Below are 20413 nucleotides of genomic sequence, written 5' to 3'. Positions count from 1 at the left end.
GCTTCCTTGCTCCCTCTCTCCCTTGCTCCCTCACTCCATCGCTCCGCCTGAGAGCTAGGTGAGAGCTAGTGCTTGTTAGTCTACGAGTCTAATGGGAAACGATAGACCACAGGAAAACACAGGAAATATGCAAAAATGTCATCCCTGTCCCACACTCCCTAAACATTTGCCACGTCTCTTGAAATTGCTCTAGAGTGGTCATAGTATCTTCTACTGTTGCTGTACTCCAGGTAAGTTATTGGTTAGGAATTTGAGAGGTGCCAATAAGTCATCCTTAAAACAATGTGGCAGTAGAGGCCTGTTGTCCTTATCCCCGTATTCCTCTATGACATCAGTTGTTTACCGCTGCCCTAACAACGGGCCTCTTTACACTACGTTGACGACACAAACTAGATCCAGGAGAGGTACAGTGCTTGTGTGTAGTGTAAATAGACAGATCTAGATTCAAATCTCTCTTTAAGAGATGTTCTAATCTACACCACATACCCCCCTCTCTGAGTGGTACGGTGTAAAGACAATGGCTCTCCAACACCACACGTCCCTGCAAGAATAAGGAGAGGTTCTTGGCCAGGTCGCAGTTGCAAATGAGAACTTGTTCTCAACTAGCCTACCTGGTTAAATAAAGGTAAAATAAAGGTAAAATATATTTATTTATTAACTTAACTATGTTATTACTTGCATTTTTTGCCTGTTAGTCAAATAGGCCACATTTAAAATATCCACACATTTGTGAATCAATGCATTAATCAATTGTGCAACACTAGTGCAATATGGTTTAGATCAGCCTTTTGTTAAAGTATGGGTCGCAACCCAAAATGGGTAGCGGACATGTTAATGGTGGGTCGCGACGTGTCAGAGTAAATTTATAATTTTTTCATTAATTACTAGAATTGATTTGGCCAAGTGCAAATGCGCTCTCTGGGACCGTACGTACATATCCCAACCAGAAGCCATGGATTACAGGCAACATCCTCACTGAGCTAAAGGGTAGAGTTGCCACTTTCAAGGAGCGGGACTCCAATCCGGACGCTTATAAGAAATCCCTCTATGCCTCCGACAAACCATCAAACAGGCAAAGCGTCAATAGAGTACTAAGATTGAATCCTACTACACCGGCTCTGATGCTCGTCAGATGTGGCAGGGCTTGCAAACTATTACGGACTACAAAGAGAAACCCAGCCGCGAGCTGCCCAGTGACGCAAGCCTACCAGATGAGGTAAATGGCTTTTATGCTTGCATCGAGGCAAGCAACACTGAAGCATCCATGAGAGCACCAGCTGTTCCAGACAATAGTGTGATCATGCTCTCCATAGCCGATGTGAGCAAGACCTTTAAACAGGTCAACATTCAAAAGGGCGCGGGGCCAGACGGATTACCAGGAGGTGTACTCAGAGCATGCGCAGAACAACTGGCAAGTGTCTTCACTGATATTTTCAACCTCTCCGTGACGGAGTCTGTAATAGCTACATGTTTCAAGCAGACCACCATAGTCCCTGTGCCCAAGAAAGCGAAGGTAACCTACCTAAATGACTACCGCCTCGTAGCACTCACGTCGGTATCCATGAAGTGCTTTGAAAGTCTGGTCATGGCTCACATCAACACCAACATCCCAGATACCCTAGACCCACTCCAATTCACATACAACACCAACAGATCCACAGATGACTCAATCGCACTCCACACTACCCTTTCCCACCTGGACAAAAGGAACACCTGTGAGAAAGCTGTTCATTGACTACAGCTCAGTGTTCAACACCATAGTGCCCACGAAGCTCATCACTAAGCTAAGGACCCTGGGACTAAACATCTCCCTCTGCAGCTGGATCCGGACTTCATGATGGGCCGCCCCCAGGTGGTAAGGGTAGGCAACAACACATCTGCCCCGCTGATCCTGCCACACAGGGGTGCGTGCTTAGTCCCCTCCTGTACTCCCTGTTCACCTACGACTGCGTGGCCAAGCATGGCTCCAACACCATCATTAAGTTTGCTGACGACACAACAGTGGTACCCCTGATCACTGACAATGATGAGACAGCCTATAGGGAGGAGGTCAGTGACCTGGCAGTGTGGTGCCAGTACAACAACCTCTCCCTCAACGTGAGAAAGACAAAGGAGCTGATTGTGGACTACGGAAAAAGCAGGGCCGAACACACCCCCATTAACATTGACGGGGCTGTAGTGGAGCGGGTTGAGAGTTTCATTTTCCTTGGTGTTCACATCACCAACGAACCATCATGGTCCAAACACAAAGGCCACGACAACACCTTTTCCACCTCAGGAGACTGAAAAGTTTTGACATGGGTCCCCAGATCCTCAGAAAGTTCTACAGCTGCACCATCGAGAGCATCCTGACCGGTTGCATCACCGCTTGGCATGGCAACTGCTCGGTATCCGACCATAAGGCACTACAGAGGGTAGTGCGAACGGCCCAGTACATCACTGGGGCCAAGCTTCCTGCCATCCAGGACCTTTATACTAGGCGGTGTCAGAGGAAGGCCCAAAAAATGGTCAAAGACTCCAGTCAACCAAGTCATAGACTGTTCTCTCTGCTACCGCACGACAAGCGTTACCGGAGCGCCAAGTCTAGGTCCAAAAGGCTCCTTAACAACTTCTACCCCCAAGCCATAAGACTGCTGAACAATTAATCAAATGGCCATCCGGACTATTTGCATTGAAACAAACACACTGTTGCTACTTGCTGTTTATTATCTATGCATTGTCACTTTATCCCTACCTACATGTACAAATTACCTCGACTAACATGTACCCCCGCACATTGACTCGGTATCGGTACCCCCTGTATATAGCCTCGTTATTGTTATTTTATTGTTACTTTTTATAGCATTTTTTTGTTTAGTTTATTTTAAAATGTTCTTAACTCTATTTCTTGAACTGCATTGTTGGTTAAGGGCTTGTAAGTAAGTATTTCCCTGTACGGTCTACACCTGTTGTATTCGGCGTATGTGACAAATAAAGTTTGATTCGATTTTTGTTCAGTGCGCACTCTGCTTAGCAGCTGCATCTCTGCTCAGCTTGGCAACGTAGGGGGAAGGAGATGCCTGTGTGATTCGGTGGCTAACCGGATCTTTTTTCTGCAGTGTTCTTGAAGACCACTCCAAACCCACACGCTGCAAAAGTGTGCAACTGCAGCCTGGGGTGTTCCTGCATGTGGGCATTCCTGCATCTGCCGGAATGGCCCCCCTCGAGCGTCTCGTTGGTTCCTGTATGAACGCCCACCTCTCAAGCACCCTATTGGTGCAGTCTTTCAGATGAGACGTTAAACAGGTGTCCTGGCTAAATTCCCATTCTGGCCCTCATACCACCACCTAATTATCTCGAGCTTCCAATTGGCTCATTCATCCCCCCTCCTCTCCCCTGTCAATATTACTCAGGTCATTGCTGTAAATGAAAATGTGTTCTCAGTCAACTTGCCTGGTAAAATAAGGGTAAAATTAAATTAAATTAAAATTCCTGCATGAACATCCCCCATTGAGCACGATACCTTCATGCTTGTGTAACATGTTTCTTTCTGTGGCTCAAAATGGAAATAAAAGTCTTATCTGAGGTAGACAGTGTCCTTCGCTCCAGCCTGCCATTAACAGACACTGGCGGGGGGGCGAAGGATACTCTTTGTACTAGCTATAGCTTGCTACCATTGGTCGTCCCTGCCTCTTCTTCTTCTGTTGGGCTTATTGGTGGTTGGCATCCAACGTTATGGTGCATTACACCTGAGAGTCCAAATGTGCACTTCACATTTCCATATCATAATATTTATGTACAGTTACAAGATAACATGACGTCATACCCTGGGTTGTTCTGAATGAGCCTATGTTTGTCTATTGTAAAGAAAATTTACAGTGGAACACGCACCTGAATATATGCGCACCAAAATGATCTGTTTCTCTGAAATGGGGGCTCCCGAGTGGCGCAGCGGTCTAAGGCACTGCGTCTCAGTGCAAGAGGCGTCACTACAGACCTTCGGTTCGATTACAGGCAGTATCACAAAAGGCTGTGATTGGGAGTCCCATAGAGCAGCACATAATTGGCCCAGCGTTGTCTGGGGTAGGGTTTGGCCGGGTTGCTGCACCAATACCAACAAAACTATAACCCTCCTCAAAACAACTAAAACCTGCACCTTAAATCAGAACACATCCTTGGGTAAGTAGGGGATGTTGAAATGACGTGCCATGGAACATGGTTTGGCAGGCAGGGACACTGTGGAATGAGGATTCAGCGGCTGGGTAACAGCCCCCTCCTGTACCCACTACCCATTCCATTCTCCCTCAGTATGGAGGGCAAGTGGGGACAACCAGCACTGGACCACCTCAGGAAGAAAAGAGAGAAGGACACTCTTCTCTGGTATATAATATCACATCAAATACTGACCAGAGAAATACTTTTTTTCAACAAAGAAAACATTATTCTTTATTGACATGTTAAGAAAGACACCATGTTGCAGCATAAGGATAGCTTGACTTTTCTTTGGGCAGCCAGACAGTGTTGAACTCAACAGTACATCATCACACACCAGGCCCAGACCCACATCATCATAACACCAGACCAAACCATGGCTGAGCCCTCCGTCTGTCTCCCCTGAGAGGAACAGGGAGTCGAATAAATAAATAGTCTTTCCTCCTTTTCTTTCCCACAGAGCAGAGTGCATATTATACTATCATCACACGCACTTCACAACATTCACACTCATGTTGTGTGGCTGGCTGACAGTGTGTGTGTGTGTGTGTGTGTGCATGTTCACATAGATACGATCAGATTGCACTTTTGTACACATTTTTTACGCTATGCACTGGTTGTTGAATATTACAATAGTTTGTAACTTCAAATTACACTTTAAAAATAAATATCGGTCCATTTCAGTAGACTATGTCGAGTACACGCAGAACCTTCTAAAACACCTGTTCCCTTTTGAGATAATTCACTTTTCCTGTGTCAATCTGTCTCACACTCTTTCCTGTATCAATCTGTCTCACACTCTTTCCTGTATCAATCTGTCTCACACTCTTTCCTGTATCAATCTGTCTCACACTCTTTCCTGTATCAATCTGTCTCACATTCTTTCCTGTGTCAATCTGTCTCACACTCTTTCCTGTATCAACCTGTCTCACACTCTTTCCTGTATCAACCTGTCTCACACTCTTTCCTGTATCAATCTGTCTCTCACTCTTTCCTGTATCAATCTGTCTCTCACTCTTTCCTGTATCAATCTGTCTCTCACTCTTTCCTGTATCAATCTGTCTCTCACTCTTTCCTGTATCAACCTGTCTCACACTCTTTCCTGTATCAATCTGTCTCACATTCTTTCCTGTATCAATCTGTCTCTCACTCTTTCCTGTATCAACCTGTCTCTCACTCTTTCCTGTATCAACCTGTATAAAAACTATTTCCTGTATCAACCTGTATAAAAACTACTTCCTGTATCAACCTGTATAAAAACTACTTCCTGTATCAACCTGTCTCACTAGACCTACCGTCCTGATCCCTCTTCCATTGAGCCGTGTGTGTCTCTCCTAGAACCCCAGACAGCACCCTACTCATCCAACCTACACTTATCTCAACCATCCACTCATCACAAGACTATCTTTGTCATCCGTGCCCAGACAGATACCTTTTTCCCTGAATAAACAGAGACTAACTTGACCAATGCAGACATGTTTGATTAGAGACTCAATTGCGGTACAGAAAACGCAGACACAATACACAGCGATTGACCATACTCTATCACTGACCTGAACACGTCTGTTTCAACTGTGAGTCGTGAGTATAGGTGATCGTGCTTTGTTGAGATGAGGACACATTAACTTTCACTTGCATGCTTGACAGCAACGGTATTAATTAACAGTCTTACAGCCAAGGTTACAAGAAAGTAAAACAGGTTATTTTAATGGAAGCTTTCATGTTTCACAGTATCAATGAAGTTCTAGTCTTTCTTGCTCCACACACACACACACACACACACACACACACACACACACACACACACACACACACACACACACACACACACACACACACACACACACACACACACACACACACACACACACACACACACACACACACACACACACGTGTGAGAGCTGTGGAACACCCAGAGCCTTTTCTTGCATCATTAGATTCTGTAAATTCAGAACAGGGTCTGGACCCCTGTGCAGACAGAACAGGGCCCTGGACCCCTGTGCAGACAGAACAGGGCCCTGGACCCCTGTGCAGAGAGAACAGGGCCCTGGACCCCTGTGCAGAGAGAACAGGGCCTGGACTCTAAACACAGCCTCCGAAGTACCTGTATTTCAGACAGACAGTGACAGCAGGAACCAGAGCATCTGGTCAACATCACCATCATCCTCAGCATTCCATCATTTCTACCACTGCCATTATTGCTTTGAATATTTGTTTAGAGAGGAGTGTGATTTCTGGTCCTTATTCTCTTCTAAGAAATGATACTATACATGCCGTAAGGCAACACAATACAGAATAACAATGTCCTCCAGGAAAATATCTACCCCTCAATTGTCTGTGGGATTTATCAATAAATAAAAAACAACCTGTGTTAGTCCTGGGTATCATTCCAGAGCCTCCCCCTTCTGTCTCTTTCCTCTAGGTCTGGGTATCATTCCAGAGCCTCCCCCTTCTGTCTCTTTCCTCTAGGTCTGGGTATCAATCCAGAGCCTCCCCCTTCTGTCTCTTTCCTCTAGGTCTGGGTATCATTCCAGAGCCTCCCCCTTCTGTCTCTTTCCTCTAGGTCTGGGTATCAATCCAGAGCCTCCCCCTTCTGTCTCTTTCCTCTAGGCCTGGGTATCATTCCAGAGCCTCCCCCTTCTGTCTCTTTCCTCTAGGTCTGGGTATCATTCCAGAGCCTCCCCCTTCTGTCTCTTTCCTCTAGGTCTGGGTATCAATCCAGAGCCTCCCCCTTCTGTCTCTTTCCTCTAGGTCTGGGTATCATTCCAGAGCCTCCCCCTTCTGTCTCTTTCCTCTAGGCCTGGGTATCATTCCAGAGCCTCCCCCTTCTGTCTCTTTCCTCTAGGCCTGGGTATCAATCCAGAGCCTCCCCCTTCTGTCTCTTTCCTCTAGGTCTGGGTATCATTCCAGAGCCTCCCCCTTCTGTCTCTTTCCTCTAGGCCTGGGTATCATTCCAGAGCCTCCCCCTTCTGTCTCTTTCCTCTAGGTCTGGGTATCATTCCAGAGCCTCCCCCTTCTGTCTCTTTCCTCTAGGTCTGGGTATCATTCCAGAGCCTCCCCCTTCTGTCTCTTTCCTCTAGGTCTGGGTATCATTCCAGAGCCTCCCCCTTCTGTCTCTTTCCTCTAGGCCTGGGTATCATTCCAGAGCCTCCCCCTTCTGTCTCTTTCCTCTAGGTCTGGGTATCATTCCAGAGCCTCCCCCTTCTGTCTCTTTCCTCTAGGCCTGGGTATCATTCCAGAGCCTCCCCCTCCTGTCTCTTTCCTCTAGGCCTGGGTATAATTCCAGAGCCTCCCCCTTCTGTCTCTTTCCTCTAGGCCTGGGTATAATTCCAGAGCCTCCCCCTTCTGTCTCTTTCCTCTAGGCCTGGGTATAATTCCAGAGCCTCCCCCTTCTGTCTCTTTCCTCTAGGCCTGGGTATAATTCCAGAGCCTCCCCCTTCTGTCTCTTTCCTCTAGGCCTGGGTATCATTCCAGAGCCTCCCCCTTCTGTCTCTTTCCTCTAAACGTTGGACACAGCGTCCCGCGCCTGCCGGATCCCATACAGCCACTTGATGACACGAGCGTTCCTCTCGATGATTGAGATTCCGTAGGGGACACGCTCCCCGGGTCGAGCAGGACCCTCCTCGCCCTCCACTTCCCCTTGTTCCCGCGCCTGCTCACACTCAGAGCTGGGGGTGCTGGCGCTGCGCAGCTTGGACACAGACACAATGTCTGAGCTGGCCCTGGCGAAGCGCTCCACTCCCCCCATGCCCTCTACTTCCTCTGGGTGCAGCCCACAGTAGTTGAAGAAGCGCTCCAGGTCGGCTGTGGCTCGTGAGTACCGGTCGCTCAGGTCAGACTTGGAGCGGTGTAGGGAGGGGTGTTTCCGGGCCGAGCCGGGCCGAGACCCCCTGGAGCTGGCTGAGGACAGGCGGGTGAAAGCAGGGGAGGCTGGGGGCATCATGTCCGCCCGGATCAGCATGGGGCTGGGAGGCAGGTAGGTTGGGGGAGAGGGCAAAGCCCGGGTGGGAGTGAGGGGCTGGGGCTTGGCCTGCTGTGAGGGCGGTGGTGATGGGGCCTGAGCCACCTGGGGCTGGGAAGTTTGTCTGGGCTTGATCTGAGGCTGAAACCGGGTCCTCTGGGGCTTCCTCGGCTCAGCCTGGGGCCTCACATCCACCCTGCGCACCGTCACTGAGTTAGGAGAGCTGTAGGGCGCTGGCACCCCCACCCTGATGCCCCGTGCTGGGACAGGGGGCGGCCGGTGGCTGGGCTCGGCAGGGCAGGTCTGGCTGTTGTTGTTGTTGAGGGGAGAGGAGGTGGAAGAGGAGGAGGTGGTGGAGGAGGAGGTGTAGCAGTTATTAACCGGTTTAAGGTTGCTCAGGACTCGATTGCTCCTCTCCTGGTCAGCTGAGAGTCCATTCCCCATGCTGTTCCCCCCAGATGAAGGAGAGGAGGTGGAGGGCGAGGAGGGGACGGAAGATGGGGAGCAGAGAAGGGGTCCATCACACACATTGTTGATGAGGTTGTTGAGGATCTCCAGGTTAAGAGGTGGTCCCCTCCGCCACCCTACCCCTCCTGTCCCTCCTCCGTTCTCTGAGTCCGCAGGCCGCCGGGGCACCTTGCGGGCCGGGGGGGCGTTGATCCGACACTGCAGCATCATGCCCGGGGACAGCAGAGGCTTGCGGATGATGGGTGGTTTGACAGGCTCCTGCCTGGTGAGCACCACCTGCTGGCTCTTCACGTACTTGGCCTTGTCCGCCTCCAGACGCTCCACCGCACTCAGCTTACCGGCTCCGGGCTCCGCGGGCCGCCGGAAGTAGCCGGGTCCCTTGTTGAGGATACGGAAAGGCATGGCTGAGGTGAAGGGGACCCCTGCCAGACGCCCGTCTGAGGGCCGGAGGGTCTCTACAGGCATTCTGGAGCTGTGAAGGAGGAACAGAGAGTTAGGAAAAGAGGGTGAGACGGGGGGGGGGTAATGTTCAACGTCCTTTTTGCGCTCTCAAATGTCCTAAACCAGAGAAAATAGGAATTTTATATTCCCGCTTTTATCCCCCCTCTCCTCTTCTCCCTGCCACCCAAGGCCACCTTTAACTATCTTACTGGTTTATCTGCTGCTGCTCTTCCTCCTTTCTTCACGTCGTTCCTCTGGTCTATTGTCTGTCCTCTTCGCAGTCTTCCTCACTGAAAGGCTACTTGTGGGACAGAGTCACCATGGCTCGCACAACACATCAGTCCGGCTCAGTGACCCAATGGGGGCATATCCTGGGGTGGCAGCTGCTGGTTGGTCCCTTTAACTAAATCACACAGCAGAAAACTGTCAGACTGTCTGAGCGACTAAATCTCCTGCTCCGTCTGTCCGGTCCTCCCACTATCCTCAAACGCAGCAGATCAACTGGCAGCTCCACAGATTCCCAGGGTACCCTGGGGTGATGCTCCAGCAGGGCTCCTGGAGAAGAGAAACAGAGCGAGGAAGACTGTGTCAGACCAATAGGACTCCCTGTAACGTTACCGCTCCACATTAACACGAGCAAACAGGAGCACACTGAAGGAAAGGAGAGCAGACAGCCCAGTTTTAATATGCCATCTGACTCCTCCCCTAAACACGCTCACAGCCTCTGGCTGACAGGGTCCCACAGCAGCCAATCACAGGCCAGACAGGGAATCTCAGCAGGGCCGGGAGGAGGGGTGGAGGGTGGGAGCTGCACTGCTATTGGCTGTAGTCAAAGGATTCTGACCAATTGCACCCCTCCCCCACTGACAACAAAACACAGACTGAATTTTCATTCAAATTAAATGACTTGAAAGGGAGAAGAAAAATGTTTTAAAAAGGAGAGAGAAAAGTAGGTAAAACAGCTACAATATTTTACATTCAGTTGCATCAAACACAGCAGGATCTTATGAAAACATTTCAACTTCCTCCATTACTCCACTTGCTCTGCTCTTTGTTCAACACCACAAGACAGACAGTGAGAGAAAGTCTGTGTGATGAAATATGGGTCAAAACGGTCAAGGCAGCTGATATGAAGGTTTTCTATCCCCTCCACAACACCAAAACTGATCCTCTAAATCCCAGTACAACAAACACTCTGGCGCATCACCTCTGCCTGGTATCCATGAGCCTTTTTTAATACTCCTAATGCATGACTGGAGAAAGAAGAGAATTGCTCCATTGCTGTTCTGGTCTCACAGAAGATTACAGCTCTCATCCACCACTTAGTTCACCTCTTTTCTTTGATCCCCAGTTTCAAAGGAATTGAAAAGCAATTCCGTTTTTTTTGTCTTCACACATCTTTTTTCATTACAGTTACACCATCAAACTCCCGGATTACATCACACTAAGTTCTACCGTTTTCATCTCTTTCCCCTCATCATCGTCATTATCATCATCAGCATGACCGTATTCATCCGTCAATTTTTTATTAATCTTTTTAAAGCCTTGCTGTCTCCCAGAGCCTCCCAGCCCAGTAGCATCAGAGAGAGAAAGCAGGACCGGCAGGCACCAGGCAGCTCAGACTACTGTAACTCACCTCACACTGCTCCTGTCGCCCTCTGTATGTGACAAACTAAAGAACTCTCCACACAAATAGACATTAGAGTCCCAGTAGTAAATGCCTTCGCTAATCTAGCTACATCCTGTATTAAAATAATCATGTGAAATATCACATGACCCTGATTCTACCAGTCAGGAAAAGGGATGGATATACAAATATGGGAGTTGAAAAGTTACTGTACGCAGACAGTCAGCAAATAATCAGTAAGAAAAGTTCAGCAACGGTGTTGAAGCATGGAGAGAGGACAGAAGAGGACAAGTTATGTTGAAGCATGGAGAGAGGACAGAAGAGGACAAGTTATGTTGAAGCATGGAGAGAGGACAGAAGAGGACAAGTTATGTTGAAGCATGGAGAGAGGACAGAAGAGGACAAGTTATGTTGAAGCATGGAGAGAGGACAGAATAGGACAAGTTATGTTGAAGCATGGGGAGAGGACAGAAGAGGACAAGTTATGTTGAAGCATGGAGAGAGGACAGAAGAGGACAAGTTATGTTGAAGCATGGGGAGAGGACAGAAGAGGACAAGTTATGTTGAAGCATGGAGAGAGGACAGAAGAGGACAAGTTATGTTGAAGCATGGGGAGAGGACAGAAGAGGACAAGTTATGTTGAAGCATGGAGAGAGGACAGAAGAGGACAAGTTATGTTGAAGCATGGAGAGAGGACAGAAGAGGACAAGTTATGTTGAAGCATGGAGAGAGGACAGAAGAGGACAAGTTATGTTGAAGCATGGAGAGAGGACAGAAGAGGACAAGTTATGTTGACGCATGGAGAGAGGACAGAGGAGGACAAGTTATGTAGATGTCAGTCCCCACACAGAAAGGACACGTAATGTAGATGTCAGTCTCCACACAGAAAGGACACGTAATGTAGATGTCAGTCCCCACACAGAAAGGACACGTAATGTAGATGTCAGTCCCCACACAGAAAGGACACGTAATGTAGATGTCAGTCTCCACACAGAAAGGACACGTAATGTAGATGTCAGTCCCCACACAGAAAGGACACGTAATGTAGATGTCAGTCCCCACACAGAAAGGACACGTAATGTAGATGTCAGTCCCCACACAGAAAGGACACGTAATGTAGATGTCAGTCTCCACACAGAAAGGACATGACTATAATCATGATATTGGCACATAAAACAAGGTTGAATGGTCTCGTGTAGCTCAGTCTCTCCTCACACACTGCTGTCCCGAAGTGGCAGGTATTTTAATAGCTGGCCCAGTTGCCCAGGCAGAGTGTTGACTGGGTGAAGTGGCAGGCTGGCAGGCAGGCAGGCTCTCTAGTGTCTGGGCTTTACCTGACCCAGTCATCATTCACATCCAGAGCTACTGTGGAGCTCTCCAAACACAGCCATGCTGCAGCCCTACAGGCCCAGACACATACAAACAAGGACAGGACACTGTCAAACACTCCAACACTGCAGCTCCTGGTCAAAGGCAAGACAAATCTCACACAGACGGACAGTGATCTTTCCAGAACCCACTCAACCCAGATTCTTGTTCAGACGAGAGATTTAGTAACCCCCCCCCCAATCTCCTTTTCTCACTCCTGACCTAAACAACTGCCCAGTTAACTGGTACACTCATGCTATTGTGTGATTAGCATTCTTGTATGGTTAGCATACTGGGTGTAATCACACCAACAAATGAGTCTCATTGTTCAGGTGGTAATTAGGATAAAGCTCTCCTGTTCCTGGGGATAAAACAGAGGGTTAATCTTTTCTCGCTAGACGGTGCCGCTGCCGCCTGCCCATTCAAACCCATCCTAACTGATGGTATTATCCTCAAATCCACTCGCTTTGTTATCTGTGGCCCCAGCCAGCGATACGGCCATGAATACCAAATACTGTGCACTAAGAAGGGAAGTGTCGAAACACAACCCTCCAACACAGACCAACAACTACCCACCCTAGGCTATCCATCTCCTCCTGAAGCAATGGCTAGTGGCATTCAGAGGTAGATAGGTACACACATGGTAGTCTTAACCCCCACACCAACGGCTATTGTCATTCAGAGGTAGATAGGTACACACATGGCAGTCTTAACCCCCACACCAACGGCTATTGTCATTCAGAGGTAGATAGGTACACACATGGCAGTCTTAACCCCCACACCAACGGCTAGTGGCATTCAGAGGTAGATAGGTACACACATGGTAGTCTTAACCCCCACACCAACGGCTAGTGGCATTCAGAGGTAGATAGGTACACACACGGTAGTCTTAACCCCCACACCAACGGCTAGTGGCATTCAGAGGTAGATAGGTACACACACGGTAGTCTTAACCCCCACACCAACGGCTAGTGGCATTCAGAGGTAGATAGGTACACACATGGTAGTCTTAACCCCCACACCAACGGCTATTGTCATTCAGAGGTAGATAGGTACACACATGGCAGTCTTAACCCCCACACCAACGGCCCGCCAGAGTTTCATGTTAATACATCTCCAGTGTTATTGTGTTTCTATCAGGACAGTGACACTAAAGCCTTGGGGTGAACAGGATCAACAAGCTCTGCATCATTCAAAACTGTTGCTTTGTGTGAAGGTGTTAAGGTTCAGAGTTGTTATGTAAATGCAGGCTGAAAAGTGGTATGGGGGGGTACATGGGAGGAGGGACTGGTGGAGATAAACCCTGGTGGAGATAATCCCTGGTGGAGCTAATCCCTGGTGGAGATAAACCCTGGTGGAGATAAACCCTGGTGGAGCTAAATCGCTGATGGAGCTAATCCCTGATGGAGCTAATCCCTGATGGAGCTAATCCCTGATAGAGCTAAACCCTGGTGGAGCTAAACCCTGATAGAGCTAAACCCTGATAGAGCTAAACCCTGATGGAGCTAAACCCTGATGGAGCTAAACCCTGATGGAGCTAAACCCTGATGGAGCTAAACCCTGATAGAGCTAAACCCCTGGTGGAGCTAATCCCTGGTGGAGCTAAACCCTGGTGGAGCTAATCCCTGATAAAGCTAAACCCCTGGTGGAGCTAAACCCTGGTGGAGCTAATCCCTGATGGAGCTAAACCCCTGGTGGAGCTAAACCCTGGTGGAGCTAATCCCTGATGGAGCTAAACCCTGGTGGAGCTAAACCCTGATAGAGCTAAACCCCTGGTGGAGCTAAACCCTGATAGAGCTAAACCCTGATAGAGCCAAACCCTGATAGAGCTAAACCCCTGGTGGAGCTAAACATACAGACACTGAGATCTGCCATTTGTCCACATTAGCCCACTAGAACAAAAAAATAAAAGGAGAATAGTTCAGAAACCCTCATCATCAGTCATGATGTTGACACAGGCTTTGTGACGTAACCTTTGCCCTCAACTCTGCTTCACCTGCAAACGCCTGACGATTAGACAGCGTTCCACATATTCCTAAATTACCCTAACACATCTATAGTGCTCCAGCTCAATCTATCATCATACTGTTCACAACCACTCATGTTCCTCTGAAATCCCTAACCCCAGGGCTCAGTCCCCAGCCCTGCTAATCTTAGGTAACACAGTATAGACAATTCCACAGGCCTTTACTGTGGTGGTAGCTCAGCCTAAGAGGAGAGAGAAAGGGAGCACAGAGCAATGAATGCATTACAAAGATATGCATGCCCGGACGCAATCACAAACATATCCATAGTCAGCCAGCCAGTTAGCCAGCCAGTCAGTCAGCCAGCCAGTCAGCCAGCCAGTCAGCCAGCCAGTCAGCCAGCCAGTCAGTCAGCCAGCCAGTCAGCCAGCCAGTTAGCCAGCCAGCCAGTCAGTCAGCCAGTCAGCCAGCCAGCCAGTCAGTCAGTCAGCCAGCCAGTTAGCCAGCCAGCCAGCCAGCCAGCCAGCCAGCCAGCCAGCCAGCCAGCCAGTCAGCCAGCCAGTTAGCCAGTTAGCCAGCCAGCCAGCCAGCCAGTTAGCCAGCCAGCCAGCCAGCCAGTTAGCCAGCCAGCCAGTCAGTCAGCCAGTCAGTCAGCCAGTTAGCCAGCCAGCCAGCCAGTCAGTCAGCCAGCCAGTCAGCCAGCCAGCCAGTCAGTCAGCCAGCCAGTCAGCCAGCCAGTTAGCCAGCTAGCCAGCCAGCCAGCCAGCCAGTCAGCCAGCCAGCCAGTCAGTCAGTCAGCCAGCCAGTTAGCCAGCCAGCCAGCCAGTCAGCCAGCCAGTTAGCCAGCCAGCCAGCCAGCCAGTCAGTCAGCCAGCCAGCCAGTTAGCCAGCCAGCCAGCCAGTCAGCCAGTTAGCCAGCCAGCCAGCCAGCCAGCCAGCCAGCCAGCCAGCCAGCCAGCCAGCCAGCCAGTCAGCCAGTCAGTCAGCCAGTTAGCCAGCCAGTCAGTCAGCCAGTCAGTCAGCCAGTCACCCAGTAATCACAGAGATGTGATTCTGGAGGAGAGAGTGGCCAGGCTGAGTCACCAGCTGGTGCCTCCTATTGGCTTTGCCAGAAAACCCCACTTTCCCACTTTCCCCCAGACACACAGATCTCAGTCATCATCCAATGATTAACCCCTGGAATCCCAGGTTGTTTCGCCATAGGCAGGCAGAGAGCCTCTCAAAGTCCAAAGTGCCCAGGAGAGAGTGGGGAAGTTTGTTTGTTTTAACTGACAGCCTGAGGATATTACAACCTCTACAGTGCATTGGAAAGTATTCAGACCCCTTGACTTTTTCCACATTTTGTTACGTTACAATGGATTACATTACTATTTTTACACATAAATCTACACACAATATCCCATAATGACAAAGCAAAAACAGGTTTTTATAAAAAAAAACTTACAGAGCTTGAGAGGATTTGCAGAAAAGAATGGGAGAAACTCCCCAAATACAGGTGTGCCAAGCTTGTAGCGTCATACCCAAGAAGATTTGAGGCTGTAATCGCTGCCAAAGGTGCTTCAACAAAGTACTGAGTAAAAGGTCTGAATTGTTATGTAAAAAATAAAAATAAAAATTGACTTGTGCAAACAAAAATGTCTGAATCTGTTTTTGCTTCATCATTATGAGTTAAGGCTGTAATGTAGCAACATGTGGCAAAAGTCAAGGGGTCTGAATACTTTCCCAATGCATTGTACACACTAGTCTATACACAGACCACCAGCCAACCTGTGGATTTGACTTAAAGCTACATTATCCCAGTTCGGTATTACAGCGGTCCTAGCTACATCATTATCAACAGCACGATCAGTTTTCAACATGCTCATTCTGAAATGCATGGCTGGTAAGTTTTTACACTTCAATTCTTCCACTGCCATACATACTTTCATCCGACTAAGGCGAGAGAGGATTGTCTTCGAGCAGAGTTGCCAAATGTTATAATCAAGGCCAGTATTTTTAGGAACATTCCAGCAACAATGAGGCCACAGGAGCCAGAGACGAGAAGACAGACAGAATGGATGGTCTCTGTGTCTTCATGGATAGAAGTCTCCACAGGCTTTGTTTTTTAACCACATTTGTTCAGCCAACTTACAACAAATGTATCTAGGTTAGATTCAAATGGAATGTGCTTCTGGTTAATATAAATGCCACTTACATGTCTGGAGTACAAAAAGTTATTTCCCTTGAGTCAAAGTTTGGTTACCTCAACTAACAGAGACCAAAGCCTCCTACCATAAAAGCACACAGACACAAACCACGTCTAAACTCTGACTGTTTGATCTGTTCGTTGAGACAGTCCTAGTTACTTACTTGTGATTGTTCACGAACGGAATCTTCAGTGGAGTCTCAAAGACCTGCAACAGAACACTCTCTGGGACACTGAAGATTCCTCTCGTCTAAGTGAAAAGCTGGCTATGAGAATGTAGATCATGAGTCTGCGCCTTGTGAGCATGTGCTGAGTGCGGTCTGAAGACAAACCTTTAAAGGCTGGCTCACTCCTCCTCCTGCTCTCACTCCGCCCTATGCCATGAATCAGGAAGAGCCACTCTGGATGCAGGACGTAGGGACTTTTGCTCTCAGCCACATGACATCCCTTACACTTTCTGACACTCTCTTCCCCACTTCCTTTAAAAGGTTGGACACATTTTCCTTGACCTGTGACAGATAAACAAGGGCATGGTGCCACTGTGGCAGGGTAGGATTTCAGTACACTGTCAGTCAAAGTGTCATTTAGTGCAGCCATTTCTTTTAACCAGCATAAAATCACCTTCTTTGTCCCTAACAAACCCCATGAACAAACAATGAACTCTTACCTATTATATGAACATACACTTTCATTCCAGTTGAAACACACCTCTGGTCTGCCGGACAGGAAGTGACATTACATCATAGAAAAGGATGGGTAACGGAAAGAAAATCATGTGCAAATGGATGAGGATATCCTGCCGAGCCAGGCTGATAGGCCTGCGTGCCAGCCTGATAGGCCTGCGTTCCAGCCTGATAGGCCTGCGTTCCAGCCTGATAGGCCTGCGTTCCAGCCTGATAGGCCTGCGTTCCAGCCTGATAGGCCTGCGTTCCAGCCTGATAGGCCTGCGTTCCAGCCTGATAGGCCTGCGTTCCAGCCTGATAGGCCTGCGTTCCAGCCTGATAGGCCTGCGTTCCAGCCTGATAGGCCTGCGTTCCAGTCTGATAGGCCTGCGTTCCAGTCTGATAGGCCTGCGTTCCAGCCTGATAGGCCTGCGTTCCAGTCTGATAGGCCTGCGTTCCAGTATGATAGGCCTGCGTTCCAGGCTGATAGGCCTGTGTTACAGCGGCAGACCTACTGGGAACACCTGGAAAGGACTGTGCTATGTGACATAACCCTGCGTGAGTCTATGTCCAAGTACATTCATACCAGCGGCTTTATGGCTTCCTGTGAGACAGAGCTTTACTTCTCTTCTACAGTTCAAAACACACACATCTTATTTATGGGAGACTATATGTAGGGTGGCGTGTTAAGGACAGGGTTCTGTGGGTGGAATGTTATTTTCCTGACACAGCACAGTGAAACTAGCACCGTCTTTCCACTTAAACACTGGCTAGCTGTCTGCACTCTGCAAGTGAAAGGTCAAGAACACCAACACTACAATGATATAATAGCCCCATATGTCATCATGATTTAAAGACATCCAGTCAGTTGATGTCAAATCAAACCGTTAGTCTAGTTAGGACAGTATCCCACCACATAACATCCTCCACTGTCTCAGTGTCCCATCAAACACAGAGAACAGCAGAACCAGTCAGATCACAGAGAACAGAAACCAGTCAGATCGCAGAACCAGTCAGATCAGAGAGAACAGCAGGACCAGTCAGATCACAGAGAACAGTAGAACCAGTCAGATCAGAGAGAACAGCAGGACCAGTCAGATCACAGAGAACAGTAGAACCAGTCAGATCAGAGAGAGCAGCAGGACCAGTCAGATCACAGAGAACAGAAACCAGTCAGATCAGAGAGAACAGCAGGACCAGTCAGATCACAGAGAACAGTAGAACCAGTCAGATCACTTCTCCAGCAACAAACAGCCCTCTGATCCTTCAAATGTATGTAGTTCTGTCCTTGAGCTGTTCTTGTCTATTAATGTTCTGTATTATGTCATGTTTCATGTGGCCCCCGGAAGAGTAGCTGCTGCTTTTGCAACAGCTAATGAGGATCCTAATAAAATACCAAAATACCACCCACTCCATTAGCCTTCTGCTAAACCAGCACCTGTACAGACAGACCATCAACCCTGGTCCATGTGAGTTAGCCCCCTCTCTCCGCTGCTCCATCCTCTGCTGGTCCTGGTCCATGTGAGTTAGCCCCCTCTCTCCGCTGCTCCATCCTCTGCTGGTCCTGGTCCATGTGAGTTAGCCCCCTCTCTCCGCTTCTCCATCCTCTGCAGACAGACCATCAACCCTGGTCCATGTGAGTCAGCCCCCTCTCTCCGCTTCTCCATCCTCTGCAGACAGACCATCAACCCTGGTCCATGTGAGTCAGCCCCCTCTCTCCGCTGCTCCATCCTCTGCAGACAGACCATCAACCCTGGTCCATGTGAGTCAGCCCCCTCTCTCCGCTTCTCCATCCTCTGCAGACAGACCATCAACCCTGGTCCATGTGAGTCAGCCCCCTCGCTCCGCTGCTCCATCCTCTGCAGACAGACCATCAACCCTGGTCCATGTGAGTCAGCCCCCTCTCTCCGCTTCTCCATCCTCTGCAGACAGACCATCAACCCTGGTCCATGTGAGTCAGCCCCCTCTCTCCGCTGCTCCATCCTCTGCAGACAGACCATCAACCCTGGTCCATGTGAGTCAGCCCCCTCTCTCCGCTGCTCCATCCTCTGCTGGTCCTGGTCCATGTGAGTTAGCCCCCTCTCTCCGCTGCTCCATCCTCTGCTGGTCCTGGTCCATGTGAGTCAGCCCCCTCTCTCCGCTGCTCCATCCTCTGCTGGTCCTGGTCCATGTGAGTTAGCCCCCTCTCTCCGCGTCTCCATCCTCTGCTGGTCCTGGTCCATGTGAGTCAGCCCCCTCTCTCCGCGTCTCCATCCTCTGCTGGTCCTGGTCCATGTGAGTTAGCCCCCTCTCTCCGCTGCTCCATCCTCTGCTGGTCCTGGTCCATGTGAGTTAGCCCCCTCTCTCCGCTTCTCCATCCTCTGCTGGTCCTGGTCCATGTGAGTTAGCCCCCTCTCTCCGCTGCTCCATCCTCTGCTGGTCCTGGTCCATGTGAGTCAGCCCCCTCTCTCCGCTTCTCCATCCTCTGCAGACAGACCATCAACCCTGGTCCATGTGAGTCAGCCCCCTCTCTCCGCTGCTCCATCCTCTGCAGACAGACCATCAACCCTGGTCCATGTGAGTCAGCCCCCTCTCTCCGCTTCTCCATCCTCTGCAGACAGACCATCAACCCTGGTCCATGTGAGTCAGCCCCCTCTCTCCGCTGCTCCATCCTCTGCAGACAGACCATCAACCCTGGTCCATGTGAGTCAGCCCCCTCTCTCCGCTGCTCCATCCTCTGCTGGTCCTGGTCCATGTGAGTTAGCCCCCTCTCTCCGCGTCTCCATCCTCTGCTGGTCCTGGTCCATGTGAGTCAGCCCCCTCTCTCCGCGTCTCCATCCTCTGCTGGTCCTGGTCCATGTGAGTTAGCCCCCTCTCTCCGCTGCTCCATCCTCTGCTGGTCCTGGTCCATGTGAGTTAGCCCCCTCTCTCCGCTTCTCCATCCTCTGCTGGTCCTGGTCCATGTGAGTTAGCCCCCTCTCTCCGCGTCTCCATCCTCTGCTGCTTTGAAAGACACACCCCTCTGCCAGAGGAACACACCTCAGCAGAACAACTATTGAACATTCCTAACGACTTCCAAAGTGTACCCAGTAGCTTTGGTAATGTTTCACCATGGAAACTCAAGTTCAGCTGAGCGTGTACCATAAAATTTGATTTGACCATGTCTCTAACTGACTCTACCTCTATCACCATGTCTCTAACTGACCCTACCTCTCTCACCATGTCTCTAACTGACCCTACCTCTCTCACCATGTCTCCAACTGACCCTACATCTCTCACCATGTCTCTAACTGACCCTACCTCTCTCACCATGTCTCTAACTGACCCTACCTCTCTCACCATGTCTCTAACTGACCCTACCTCTCTCACCATGTCTCTAACTGACCCTACCTCTCTCACCATGTCTCTAACTGACCCTACCTCTCTCACCAGGTCTCTAACTGACCCTACCTCTCTCACCAGGTCTCTAACTGACCCTACCTCTCTCACCATGTCTCTAACTGACCCTACCTCTCTCACCATGTCTCTAACTGACCCTACCTCTCTCACCATGTCTCTAACTGA

The 20413-nt window shown here is 49.5% G+C and overlaps 1 protein-coding gene across 3 annotated transcripts; it reads right to left on the bottom strand.

The window, feature by feature from the left end:
- Positions 1-5871: 5871 nt before the first annotated feature.
- On the bottom strand, positions 5872-16502 carry LOC120061479 (protein FAM110A-like). 3 transcript variants are annotated; one of them, XM_039011324.1, is made up of 4 exons: positions 16373-16502; positions 9274-9619; positions 7653-9095; positions 5872-7605 (listed from the first exon to the last, which is right to left on the bottom strand). In XM_039011324.1, exon 3 carries the CDS (start codon positions 9086-9088, stop codon positions 7694-7696), a length of 1395 nt encoding a protein of 464 aa, XP_038867252.1. In that variant the 5' UTR covers positions 9089-9095; positions 9274-9619; positions 16373-16502; the 3' UTR covers positions 5872-7605; positions 7653-7693. The 3 variants fall into 3 exon arrangements, with proteins under 3 accessions (XP_038867252.1, XP_038867250.1, XP_038867251.1); XM_039011322.1 differs by having other exon boundaries at positions 5872-9095; XM_039011323.1 differs by having other exon boundaries at positions 5872-9095; positions 9274-9467.
- Positions 16503-20413: the final 3911 nt, after the last annotated feature.

Source organism: Salvelinus namaycush, chromosome 16, assembly GCF_016432855.1.
Source record: "Salvelinus namaycush isolate Seneca chromosome 16, SaNama_1.0, whole genome shotgun sequence".
Lineage (NCBI taxonomy): Eukaryota > Metazoa > Chordata > Actinopteri > Salmoniformes > Salmonidae > Salvelinus > Salvelinus namaycush.
Note: the sequence above shows the minus strand (reverse complement) of the source record. Positions and strands in the feature narration are given on the sequence as shown.